This window comes from Carcharhinus amblyrhynchos, chromosome 5 (genome assembly GCF_965287045.1).
Source record: "Carcharhinus amblyrhynchos chromosome 5, sCarAmb.v2.hapA, whole genome shotgun sequence".
Lineage (NCBI taxonomy): Eukaryota > Metazoa > Chordata > Chondrichthyes > Carcharhiniformes > Carcharhinidae > Carcharhinus > Carcharhinus amblyrhynchos.
Window position 1 is genome coordinate 60,232,852 of NC_137328.1, and position 13,357 is coordinate 60,246,208.

General features: G+C 39.5%; 1 protein-coding gene across 2 annotated transcripts in view; it reads left to right on the plus strand.

Annotated features, from left to right (window-relative positions):
• Nucleotides 1-13,357, plus strand: part of LOC145343063 (guanine nucleotide-binding protein G(q) subunit alpha-like) — a 221,774-nt gene that overhangs the window by 104,113 nt on the left and 104,304 nt on the right. For both annotated transcript variants that reach the window (XM_080188879.1, XM_080188880.1), the window contains exon 2: nucleotides 6,993-7,177. In XM_080188879.1, the coding sequence (XP_080045005.1) occupies nucleotides 6,993-7,177 (185 nt within the window). The remainder of the gene's footprint in view (nucleotides 1-6,992; nucleotides 7,178-13,357) is intronic.

Here is a 13,357-nt window from a genome sequence, read left to right on the forward strand (position 1 = left end):
AAAGGGCAGGCTTGTATGTGAATATGTTTAGCTTTTCTAGCTCATGTAAGTGAGCCCCAATACTGACTAAATATTAAATTAGTTGTCAGTGTAATTCTTAGCACAATCAGGATGTTTTGCGTTTATCAAGCATAGGCTGGCAATAGACATTGTCACCGTTTCACTATATCATGGCAATCTAGACACGTCATCCTTGGTCTGAATCTGCATTTATTGCATTTATGAACTCAGCGACTTCTATAATTGAGTTGAGTTTTTTGACAATACCAAAATGCCCAAATAGGTGGTGTTGCCATGGTGATCCCCTATATCTTAAGAATTAAAATTAAAAATTCATCCAACAGTGGCTACTTGCAACAAGACAAGTAGTGAATCTTTTATCTGCTTAGTACACAGCAGATTCCATCTGAAATACTAACTTCTGCTGACTGATCTGTAGCTTAATGCTTAGCATTCTGTTTTGGCATTGTTTTCTGCTACCAGTAATTATGCAACCAGCTGTAAAATATGTGGTATGAGGGGTTTGGCACAGACAGGGTTAATGTGATACGAACTATAGTACCAACCACATGGTGATGTAAGAAGGCACCATGTGTGGTGCTGTACAGAAGTGGGAAAAGACCCAAGTATAGAGAAGTCCTTCCCTGTACCTTTTACTGTACATGTATAAGTAGTTCTAGTAGTTAACCTAGAAAAGACTACAAAGAATTGGACTTTTAGACGCACTGTTCTGCAACCAACACACAGCAAAATGTGCGTCTGTGAAAACAGTCACCTTGCTTTAAGTAGTTTTCATCAATGTTTCAATTGCAGTAAAATTAAAAACTGCACTAGGATGCATGTTAAAGCTTTAAAATTCATAACTACAAAATAATGATTAGGCTGTTGATGGCTTTTGTGAACATGGATTGAAACAGCCAAAGCACTACTGTATTTACAGTAGAACAGTGACTAAATGTGGGATTATAAGAACATAAGAACATAAGAAATAGGAGCAGGAGTAGGCCATCTAGCCCTTCGAGCCTGCCCCGCCATTCAATAAGATCATGGCTGATCTGTCATGGCTCAGTTCCACTTTCCCGCCCTCTCCCCATAACCCTTAATCCCCCCTCTTATCAAGAACCCATCAACCCGCTTCTTAAAAATATTTAGCGAGGCAGCCTCCACCACTTCAACGGGCAGAGAATTCCAGAGATTCACCACCCTTTGAGTGAAGAAGTTCCTCCTCAACTCCGTTCTAAACTGCCTCCCCCTTATCTTGAGGCTGTGCCCCCTAGTCCTACTGTCTTTTTTGAGCGGGAAGAGTCTCTCCACCTCTATCCTATCCATCCCATTCATCATCTTATACGTCTCAATGAGATCTCCCCTCATTCTTCTTCATATTATGGCAAGATAAATATGATTCGCTGAACTAGTGGAACCAAGCGATCACGAAAATAGCTTTGTTTTTGTTTGAATTCAGATCCTCCTTCATTTTACATGCTAGCCACTGGTGGATATTTATACAGTTTGCTATACCTTTTTAATATCTTCACTCCACCCTAAGCTCAGAGTCCATGTATCCAGATCATCAGAATGATGATCTCCAGTATTAAATTTTGTAAATGTATGCTCAAGATAATAAGTTGTAAGTATGGCAGGTTTGCCACCTTGGAAACCGTTTATATGACAGAACTGTTCCATTGCAGGCAATTCCATAAATATAAATGGTTAAAAGTAAGAATGTTGCACCCTAACAGGTTAGATCGCTCAAATATCAGAGATTTAATGTGCTCAAGCTCTTGAGTGATGGATTGCGAATGATTTAATCACTCAGCAGGCATTGTGTAAACCTAAATTAAGGTTTGGAAGATCACAGCAATTTGTATTCATGACTTTCAAGTTCTAAAGCAAAAGTAAGTTTAATTTCATGTACATTCAATAAAGCACACAAAAAAATCTGTTTGGGCTGTTAGAATAGTTTGACTGAAAATAACAATTAGCCATTTAAGGGTATGTTGCAATTTCCTGAGGCGTGTGGTATAATATTGGAATAACTGCTGCTTTCAAATATTTAACTACTATAAAAACCTTACTAGTGACACTCGTGGAAGTTGCACTATTTTAGCTATCATTTGCAACAGTTTTGTTTAGATGTATGGCATAGTATTTGAGTGATTCCTCAAAGTTTAACATAGAACTTTGGATGCAAGAATAATCTGTGTACACCGATTAAACTTTGTAGCTATGTTCTTAGCCTTAGTACATGCAAAGAGACAAATACATCCTTTGTTACATAACTAAAATAGAGTAATCCCCAGAGTGATTTCACAACCAGATGAAAAATCACCACCTTCGTTTACAGTCACAACAGTCTTTTTTACTACTTGTTAATTCTGCGCTTTGTGGTAATTCACCATGAACATAACATTAGAAATAGGAGCTGTAGTAGAATAGACAGGTCCTTGAGCCTGCTGTGCCATTCATTATGACTGTGGCTGATTTGATTCGACTCCATTCCCTTCTCATCAAATCCCTTGAGAGGCCAAAAGTCTGTGTGTCTTAGCCTGAAAGCAGATTGAACTAGAGCAGTTATATGATGGTGGAATATGATGGAGAGAATATGGAGTTGGCAGCACTTCGGAGTCAAATAAAACATGAAGTTGCAAACAACCTTGTTCAACTTGAGACGGTGACTGCAAATAAGAATGGAATTGGCCGTTGCAATGTTGTGGAGAGATGGAAACTCGCTTAGAGAAGTTAAGACTGGTAGAAAAGATGGGCTTGAATTTTGAAGCTTGGAACAGTGGCAGAAGAGCAGGAAGGAAATAATTTACGAGGCATCAGAATTTCCTCAGAGGTCAGATGAGCACCCTTGAAACTGTCAGGGATTCAGGCATCCTCGTTCTGCTAAATTCCGTAATGCAACTCTGGTTCTGGGAGGCTCTGTCAGTTAGAATAAAAGATATTTCTGTGGTATCATTTGATTGCTGTATGAAAGTAGAATTCTGTGAAGCAGTGGGAAATTTAATATACCCTACATGGCTAAAGATAGAGGTGAACATTTTAAAGTAATCATAGAATCCCTACAATGCAGAAGAGGCCGTTCAGTACATGGATCTGTACCGACTCTCTAACAGAATATCATGCCCCGGCCCTCTCCCCCAACCTATCCCTGTATTTTTCCTCCAGTTTTTGAAAGCAATAGGATTGACTCCTCCTTTATCTTCGGAACTAAGAAAAAGGGATCTCTGCTCCATATTCAGATTTTTCTCTGATCAACTGGCACCATGGCCAAAGATGCTCAATCTTTCATTCTTGAACAACAAATCTCCTTTATTGTACGCTACAAATTACTATAGAAGTATCAAACTCTACAAAGAACAAAAACAGCCCAGGAAACAGGCCCTTTGGCCCAACGAGCCCACGCTGCCATCTCAGCACCACCAGTCCCCCTCTCCACCCACGACCCTTGTCTAATGTTTTATGGCCATCCAGATTGAGGGAAATTACAAAACTTTAGTACACAAGGCATCAAACTTTATTGTACACAAAGTATTCAGCCTTTGACTTCATTCTAAACACAGTATTTAGCTTTCCGGCACGGGGAGGCGATTCTTCCATTTCACTGCACTAACTTATTAGCAGAATGGGCTGGGAGAATTGCACGGGCGGGGGGTGTGATTTGCTGTGTTCCTGTGAGTGTTTGCACCCCACTAGCATCTCCAAGTGCCAAATTTCTCGTGTGGTCTGCTCTGCGCCGGAAATTGGCGGGGCTAGCATTTAAATCATAATTAAAATATCATTTCAATGCTATTAGCAGGCCCTGGACTGAATTCTCCAGGCCCGCTCGCCTCTCCCACCCTCGAGTGTTTCACTCCAGTAGGGTTTATAGTAGCTTGCCACTTTTGGGGGGCTGGTGGCCTGTCTGTGTGCTTGGCACTGCCCAAGGGGCAAAAAGCCAATGCCCAGGGAGCACCTTGACAGCGATCAAGCTGGCCTACAAACTGGAGGCTGACGGTTCGAGGCAGTTGCGCATGTGCAGAGGCCCACTGGTTTCAGCCTCCCAGGTGAGAATAGGCCCCACCCCCTGAAATCAAATGATATTCATGCTGATGGCCCTTTCATTGCACAGTGTGGGAGATTCTCACCTGAACTTCCACTGAGAAAGCCAGTGTGAAATACTCCAGCTTTCCCGTGAATTCAATACTTGGAATATTTCTGACTTTACTTTAAGTACAAAGTATTCAAAAATGATCAAAACTTCACAAAATATCTAAAGTCACGACTTCAACGTAGAGATACTAGCCGTGGCAAAGTGAACGGATTAGATTCCTTCCTGATAGGTCTAGTTCCGATGTCTCCGAATCCCATACTGGGGTCTTGCTGCTGCTTCAGCAGTTGTTAATCCCAGGTTACTGCCGCTGATGTCTTCGAATCTCTCCTCCTTATACAAATGTTTCTGGCAATGATCACGCTTCCAGTCACATGTTCACAGGACAGACACTAGTTAATTGCTGTTTTTGGCCATAAATGTTGAAGAATCAGCATTTGTGGATAGCACAGTGGTTAGCACTGCTGCCTCCACAGCACAGGAACCCAGGTTCGATTCCTGGCTTGGGTACTTTGTGGAGTTTGCACATTCTCCCTGTGTCTGTGTGGGTTTTCCCCAGGCACTCTGATTTCCTCCCACAGTCCAAAGATGTGCAAGTTAGGTGGATTGGCTATGCTAAATTCTCCCTCTGTGTCCGAACAGGCGCCAGAGTGTGGCAACCACCGTAAACCTATTTGCGACTAATAATAAAGTTTAAACTTTTACTTTGAATCATGTGTCTGTCAGGGATCGTAATTCTCTCAGGAACACAACACGCAGGGACCTGTGTTCTATCACTATTAGTACAGAAAACAGCAACAGCCATTGTTCAATCAACTCCTATGCTTGTTCCATGGTTGCACATCCTGTTCTTTGCTGCTCCTACAGTCCATAGCCTGAGTTAGTCGTTTTAATCACCAGGCGTTTCTGATGTCTTCAGTTTTATGAATGCCCATCAGGCTGCATCTCTATCCGATCTTTGACATTAAGCTCCAGTTCTGAGGTAGGCTTTGTTTATGATTTTGTTTTTCTTTCTGTTGAGCTTCTAAATAATATAAAACTAATTTTTATGTAACACATGATCCAATTTCGAAGGATGTTGGCTTGACGCAACTGCTTAATACAATTCTGCTTCCATTTTCCACTTAGTTGGGGATTCCAATACTATACTGTCAACAATAGTTAACTTTGTTTCTGAATAACGGTTCATTGCTTCCTTTGGAAGCTGAACACAAGGTAGAAAGAAAACTTGACCGAATAGAGGCACAACGATGGGTGAAATCATTTTCTCCCTTTGCTAAATTTAGTAGTTCTGTTTATCCCCATCATGCACTGTCTTGAGAGCATAGATTGACAACTATCTCCCAGGAATTCCGAAGCCACTCCAGAGCTGTAAGGATGTGTGCATTTTGATTTGTATTTTGTTTGGCCTGTTGAAGTATTGCCTGGTCTAGCCTAATGATGCAAATTTCCTTGTCTTATTTGGAATTAAAAAATTGTATTCACTGCAGCAAAATATTTGCATCCTACTTTAGATAATCACTGTTAGAATATTGCATTAACAATTCAAGCAGAACTGCATCGCTTTTCAGGATTATGATTTCATAGTTATGAATTCAATTCATTGTGTCCCTGGCTGCTACATTAGCAGTCTGTGATGATTGTAGCATTTAAGATGCAGGATGTTCCAATACTTTGGTTCCTGCCCTGCAACATGGGTGGAACCCCCTCGAATATTTTGATAGGTCCCCCAGATCAATTCATGGGTCAGTAAGCAACAGTTAGCAGTCAGTTTCAGAGGAGTCAGCCAGAAGTGTCCCAAGCAGGGTACAGGGGAAGCCCTCGTAATTGAAGAGGGCTCAGTGAAGGAGTTGTATGTAGCTGGCTACAATCAGGAGACAAGAGCTCAGAGAAACTTAGTGCAGTACTAGTTCAGTGAAGCTACCTGTCTAGCAAAGAGCTGAAATTATGCCAGTAAGTAGCCATTGAAGTGTAGACTCAGGAATCCAGGGAGAAGGAATATTGGAAGGTGAGATTAAAACCCTGTGACATGGGTCGTTATTAAAGCCACCCAAGCGGGAGTGATATTCGGAGAGAATTCCGAGGAGAGATTTTTGAAGGTAAAGCTGGGAATCATTCTTGCAACATAGTTTCAATGCGATTATTTGTTTCCTGACACCTGGATGAAATCTTGACAAATTTATGGACTTTGTCTTGGTTGCATCTATGATTTACTCTGTGCGGTGGCCAATCATAGTTGGTTTGTTAATTCACATGTACTTTGTACGTATCCTAAATGTTCGTGTGCAAGATAAATATTGTAAATTGTTTTATCTCTCTGAACTTGTCCAGTAAATTTTGATTTTTTTGTTCACATCCTGTGGAATCATGAGGCTTTATTCCAAAAGCAAGTGTCTTGAATCTCAATCTTTATTTTCTTTAAACAGTTATTGGTCTCCCCCCACATCCCAGGGTCTGACCATGACATTATTAGCCAAGTTTTTTGTTCTTAATACTAGAATATTCCAATGTATATTATCAGCACACAAAGTGCAAACTAGATGAATTGTGAATGTATGCTAAAATGGGAGTTTAGAGATTTCAACAACATACTCATGTTAAATTGTTGAAATAACAGTGCTGTTTGCAGTAAATTATATGATAGACTTGAAAGTTCATGTTGTGAAAATGATTGTTGGTAGTGTCCATCATCTAACACCTCTGGGCAGTCTGAAAACACTTAAGATGGCTATGTCAGCTGGCCACTTGTAACTTTTCTTTACCTTATTTTTTATAAATGGCTTTAACCATTGATTTGATTTAGTAAAAGTTCTTCTTTAAATATCTTCAATTTATGGAAAGGTTTGCGAAGTAAAAATCAATATCATTGATCCTGTATTTATTTGCTTTGTTTTCTCAGGCACGGGAGAGAGTGGCAAGAGCACATTCATCAAACAAATGCGAATTATCCATGGTACAGGGTACTCTGATGAGGACAAACGAGGCTTCACAAAGTTGGTTTATCAGAATATCTTCACTGCCATGCAGGCTATGATCAGAGCAATGGATACTCTCAAAATACAGTATAAATATGAGTACAATAAGGTAAATTGTATTGAAAATTTTGCAGTCCCTACTGTTTTTAGAATCTTTTTGTTTCAATGTTAACAAAGGTCAATTTTGAAATTATGATGCATCAAATTTATTCTCTGATATGTGATATCTTAAGACAGTTGTAATTTTAACCAAAATTGTGACAGTTTAAAAGAATGGTTTATTTTTTTCTTGATGTCTGGTATTATGGGAATGTGTTAATACTGATTTAAACAATGCTAGGCTCAATACTTATGATTCAAATACAGAGTGATTATGGGTCTTTGGTAAATACAACGAATACATCTAAAATCAGACAATGCGAAGTGACCAGATTGTTCACAACTTCAATGTTTTATTTACATCCAAACACACACAAACATACAAATTTGGAGTGAGTCGCTTTGCCCTTTATTTTACTCCACCATTAAATAAGATCATGGTTGATCTCATTTCAATCTCAACTGCACATTCTTGCCAACCCTCAATAACCTTTCGCTTCCTTATCAAAAACCTGTCTAACAGTGCCTTAAAAGATATTCAAGGTCTCTGCTTCCATCACCTTTTGAGGAAGAGTGTTCCAAATACTTACGAGCCCTTGAGAGAAAAATTTCTCTTCATCGCTATCCTAAATGGGTGATCTGTTCTTTGTCCCCTTGTTCTAATTCCCCCACATTGGAAACATCCTTCCCACGTTGACACTGTCAAGGCCCCTTAGGATCTTGCATGTATCAATCAAGTCTCATCTTACTCTTCTAAATTCCAATCGGTAGAAGTCTACCCTGCCCAAACTTTCCCCTAAGACGAGCTGCTTATTCCAGCTATTAGTTTAGTAAACCTCTGAACCACTTCCAATGTATTCGCATCCTTCCTTAAATAAGGAAACTATTACTGTACACAGTACTCCAGATGTAGTCTCATCAATGTATAATTGAAGTATAACCTCCCTACTTCTGCATTAAATTCTCCTGGCAATAAATTATAGCAATTTACTAACTTTTCAAATTAAATGCTGTACCTGCGTACTAGCCTTTTTAATTCATGCACCAGGACACTGGATCCCTCTGCATCTCAGAGCTCTGCAACCTTTCACATTTAGATCATTTTCTTCTTTCTTTTCCTGGCAAAATTCATTCTTGAGTAGAATTATTTGATTCCACAGAGCTGCCAACCCCCTCTTTTGAGGTAGGTTTATGCTGGAAGGTAGTCATAATCAACATAAATTTATTAAATCTCTAACAAAAAAAAAAGTGTTACATTCACTGGCCAGCTGAAATTCTAAGTTTGAATCTTTGGCATATGGAAAATGTTGATGTGTGACTGTTGACATTTTCCACTGTAATTAACATGTGTCATATTGGGAATTTTCAACCTGGTTTGAATATATATCTGTGATCTTTTGGATCAAACTAATAGTCACTTTAAAGAAAGGGTATGGAAATTAAAGGAAGACTCAACTGTTCTGCTGCTGTATGCCTTGCAGTAGAATTCCGGTAAATTTTAGCAGTATTAATTCAATACTATGTCTTTGAATCGTACAGAATTTCTGTTGAGGGCACATACGTTAATTTCAGGATAGAAACATCTGAACTATTCAGATACTTATTGGCATCAAAAGTAAAATCAGAAGCCATTGATGCCATCTTTTGTTGGATGCCTTGTATAATAGACCTGTATTTGCACTCAGTAATGTCTTTGTTGTTCTCCCTTTTTAAAACCAGTAACATTGAGGCTTAGCATTTTTTTCAAATACTAAAATCCTTGCCTATAATTTGAGCTTTTTTTGTTACGCAAATTTGAACTTCAAGACATGATCTAAGAAAAGGTGATAGCTTTTGCAAGCCATTGAGGACATCTGCATTTAATGTTGATGTTTACCAATTTGCTCTGGAGCTCTCACTGTGCAGTTGAGATAAGTATGTCTTCTTGCGCCAGTTGCTAAGCAATCAGTAAAGGTAGTGCTGAAGGTCTAAAGTAAATTTGATAATTATTGCTTGTTTTCATTAGGATGATCACATACCATGACTGAACTGCAAAGATCACTTTTTAGTTACTCCTAAAATAATTTAATGCATTAAATAGTACTTCGATACCTGTAGAATGTGGAGTCAAAATGTAAACAGTTTCTTCTTCCCAGATGAGTGGTTTTGTATTTTTGGTGGTGTTCTTGCAGCCCATAAGTTTGTTGAATTTGTCTTAAATGTGAGAATACACTTTATTTTTATTTCTAGGAATACATTGGTTGGACATTTGTATATTATAGAATACAAACTCATTCACAAGATCCCATTGTTTCATTTTAGGAAAACCATAAACAGTCATGCAGAATTGCATGCAATTTATAGGACTGAAATAACTATTCGACTCAACTGGGTCTATGCTGTTCTTTATACACATTCAAGCCTTCCCTCATGTTATTCAATCCAACTGTATCAGCATACCTTCTATTCTTTGTCCTTTGTACTTAAATATAGCTTTCCCATAAATGCATCAATGCTATTAGTCTCAGCCACTATGTTATGGTAAGTTCCACATTCTAATAGCCTTGTAAATAAGATTCTCCTGAATTCCTTAGTGGTAAATTATGTTGTTATTATAACTCCTACATTTGGACTTTCCAAATGTGGACACATTTTCTCTATGTGTATAGAACATAGAACACTACAGGCCCTTCGGCCCACAAGTAGCATCGATCATATCCATACCTAGCAGGCCTATCTATAACTCTCAATCCCATTAAATCCCATGTACTCACCCAGAAGTCTCTTAAAAGACCCCAGTGAGTTCGCCTCTACGACCACCGACAGCAGCCGATTCCACTCACTCACCACCCTCTGAGTGAAAAACTTACCCCGACATCTCCTCTGTACCTGCTCCCCAGCACCTTAAACCTGTGTCCCCTCGTAGCGACCATTTCAGCCCTGGGAGGTAGCCTCCAAGAATCCACCCTACCTATACCTCTCAACATTTTATAAACCTTTATCAGGTCGCCTCTCAATCTTCGTCTCTCCAGGGAGAAGAGACCTAGCTCCCTCAACCTATCACTAGCAACCCATTCCATAATTTTAAGGTCAACCATCAGTGATTTTTTTTAAAGAAGAGAAGTGATCCCTAGTCTGTTCAACCATTACTCATGACTGTTGTCCCCCCATTCTTGTATCACTCCCATACATCTCTTTGCTCCTCTTCAGTGTTTATCAAACAATAGGGAATAGATCAATGAATAGTTCTCCAAGTGTGTTGTACTGTACTCTTAAGTGTAATCAACCATTGTGAAATATTGCGTGTACTCCCTTTTAAAATCTATAAAATGTGAGAAAGATCATAGAACCTACAGTGCAGTAGGAGGCCTTTTGGCCCATTGAGCCTGCATCGGCAACAATCCCACCCAGTTCTAATCCCTGTAACCTCATATATTTACGCTCCTAATCCTCCTGACACTAAGGGACAATTTATCATGGCCAATTAACCTAATCCGCACATTTTTGAGCTGTGGAAGGAAACTGGAGTACCTGGAGGAAACCCATGCTGACACAGGAAGAATGTGTAAACTCCACGCTGACAGTGACCTGAGGCCGGAATTGAACCCGGGTCCCTGGTGCTGTGAGGCAACAGTGCTGATCAAGTGAGAGAAGTCCCTTGGCTTCTCTCTGGAATTCAGCTCATCCGTGAATTGGAAATATGAAGGTCTTTGGAAGTTAGATTTTCATTCTTTAGATTGCTTATTGTATCCAATATTCTGTACATTTCACATGAATATAAAAGAATAATGTTAAAGATTAAAGAAGTATGATATACTTTGATCTAAGCATTTTTAAAGTAAAGCTAAACTGATTTTTAAAAAATTCTGCTGTATCTGGTTCCATATATACCATAAGCATGTTTTTTAAATAAGGATTATTTACTACAGTGATTTGGTGTAAAGTCTTGATTTGGCAATAGCTGTTCTGAGACCTGATTCCAAAATGGTGATTCTGGCAGTGTATTTATTAAGACGGGCAAGTATTTCAATCTTGTTGGAAAGGAAGAATTTAAGATGAGATGTATGGATAAAATCTACTTTTTTGGTTGTTTATGGGACTAAGTTTATCTTTATAGTGGCAGTCTTTAATGGTTTTGAGGATATGCTGCCAAAAAACTACAGTGATGTAAAAAGGCCTTGTTTTTGAATTATGCAATGGATTGTGTGATCAGCATTTGCTGCCTTTTCCTAATTGCAAATAAGCAGGTTAACTATCATCTTGAGCTGCTGCATTCTGTGTGGTGAAGATACAAGCCCACAGTGATAGTAGGTAAGGTGTTGACTGATTTTGACCCAATGACAATGATGGAATGCTTATATCTCCCCAGTTCAGGATTGTTTGTGACTTAGAGGGGAACTTTCAGTGGTGTTCTCATGTGCTTGCTTTGGGGATTCTGGAGACGAATTGCTCACTGCAAATACTGGGACATTTGCCTCTTGTAGCCACAGTATTCATGGTTTCTCTAGTTTTTGGTCAGTGGTGATGCTCATGATGTTGATGTGGGTTTCAGTGAGTGTTACAATTTAAAAGCAGAGGTAGTTAGATTTTTGTGGAAATGTCATTGCCTGGCATTTGTGTGGCCTGAATATTATTTGTTATTTATCGTCTCATCTGTAGATATTGTCCAAGTCTTACTGCATGCAGGCATGACCACTTCATTATCTGAGATTTTGTGAATAGAGCTAAACAGTATTTGGGCTGAGATGATTGAGATTGAACAAGTACAACTATCCTCCTGTTAAGCACGACCCCCAATCAGTGGTGAGCTTTCCCCTGACTCCCACTGACTTCAACAAAAACAGAAAATGCTGGAAAATCCCAGCAGCTCTGACAGCAGCAGTGGCGAGGGAATAGAGCCAACGTTTTGAGTCCGGATGACCCTTCATCAGAGCTGATGAAGTGTTATTTAGACTCTCAACTTTAGCTCTATTCTCTCCACAGATGCTGTCAGACCTACTGAAATTTTCCAGCATTTTCTGTTTTTGTTTCAGATTCCAGCATCTGCAGTATTTTGTTTTTATCCCACTGGATTCAGCTCCCAAGTATCACACTCAAGTCAAATGCTGCCGTGATGTCACAGGTAGTCACTTGGTTTCTCTCTGGAATTCAGCTCATCCGTTCATATTCAGACCAAGGTTATAATGAGATCTGGTGTAGGATTGCCCTGATGAAACTCAATCTGATCTTGCTGAGCTAGTTATTTCTCAGCACTTTCAATGACATCTTCCTTAACCTCGAATCAGAGTGGGCTGATGGGGAAATAATTTAGAAAATTGGGTTTCTCTCTGCATTTTGTGGACTGGGCATACTTAAACTATTTTCCCTTTTTTCAGGTAGATACCAGACTTGTAACTGTACTAAAACAATTTGGCTAGTTCTGGAACACAAGTTTTCCATACCAGATCTAGAATGTTGTTGGGCCCATTCACTATATCTGAGGCAAATCAGTGTTTCTTGATATGCCTCAGAGTGAATCGAATTGGCGGAGTGCTGCATCTGTGATGTTGGGACCTCTAAAGGAAGCCAAGACGAGTAATCTACTAGGCACTTCTCATTGAAGATGGTTGTAAATATTGTCTTATGTACCATGTGCTGAACGCTGCCATTGTTGAATGTGGGTATATAAATGGATCCTTTTTATCCGGTTATTTGATTAATTGCCTGCTACCTTTCATATCTTAGGTTTTGCTCTGATCTATTGGCTATGTGATTGCTTGGCTGTTTCTATAGCATGCTATTTCTATTGCTGAGTAGTTTTTTTCTTTCCTGGGATTTGAGCAGTTCTGGCAAGGATAGTATTTATTACCCAAATTGCCTTTGACCTTGAAGCATTGCAGCCCATCTGGTGTCAGGACGTTCACAGTGCTGTTAGGAAGCAAGTTCCAGGATTTAGAATCAGCAACGGCGAAGAAATGATAACATAATTCTAAGTTCAGATTGTTTGTGGTTTGGAGGGAAACTTCTAGGTGGTGCTGTTCCCATGTGTCTATTTTCCTTGTCCGTTTAGGTGGTAGGGGTCACAAATTAGGACGGTGCTATCAAAGGAGGTTTGGCAAGTTGCTGCAGTACATGTGGTTTACAGCGCTATGGTGAGCACTCCATTACACTCTGACTTGTGGCTTGTTGATAATGGACAGGCTTTGGTGAGTTAGAAGGTGAATTACTTGCT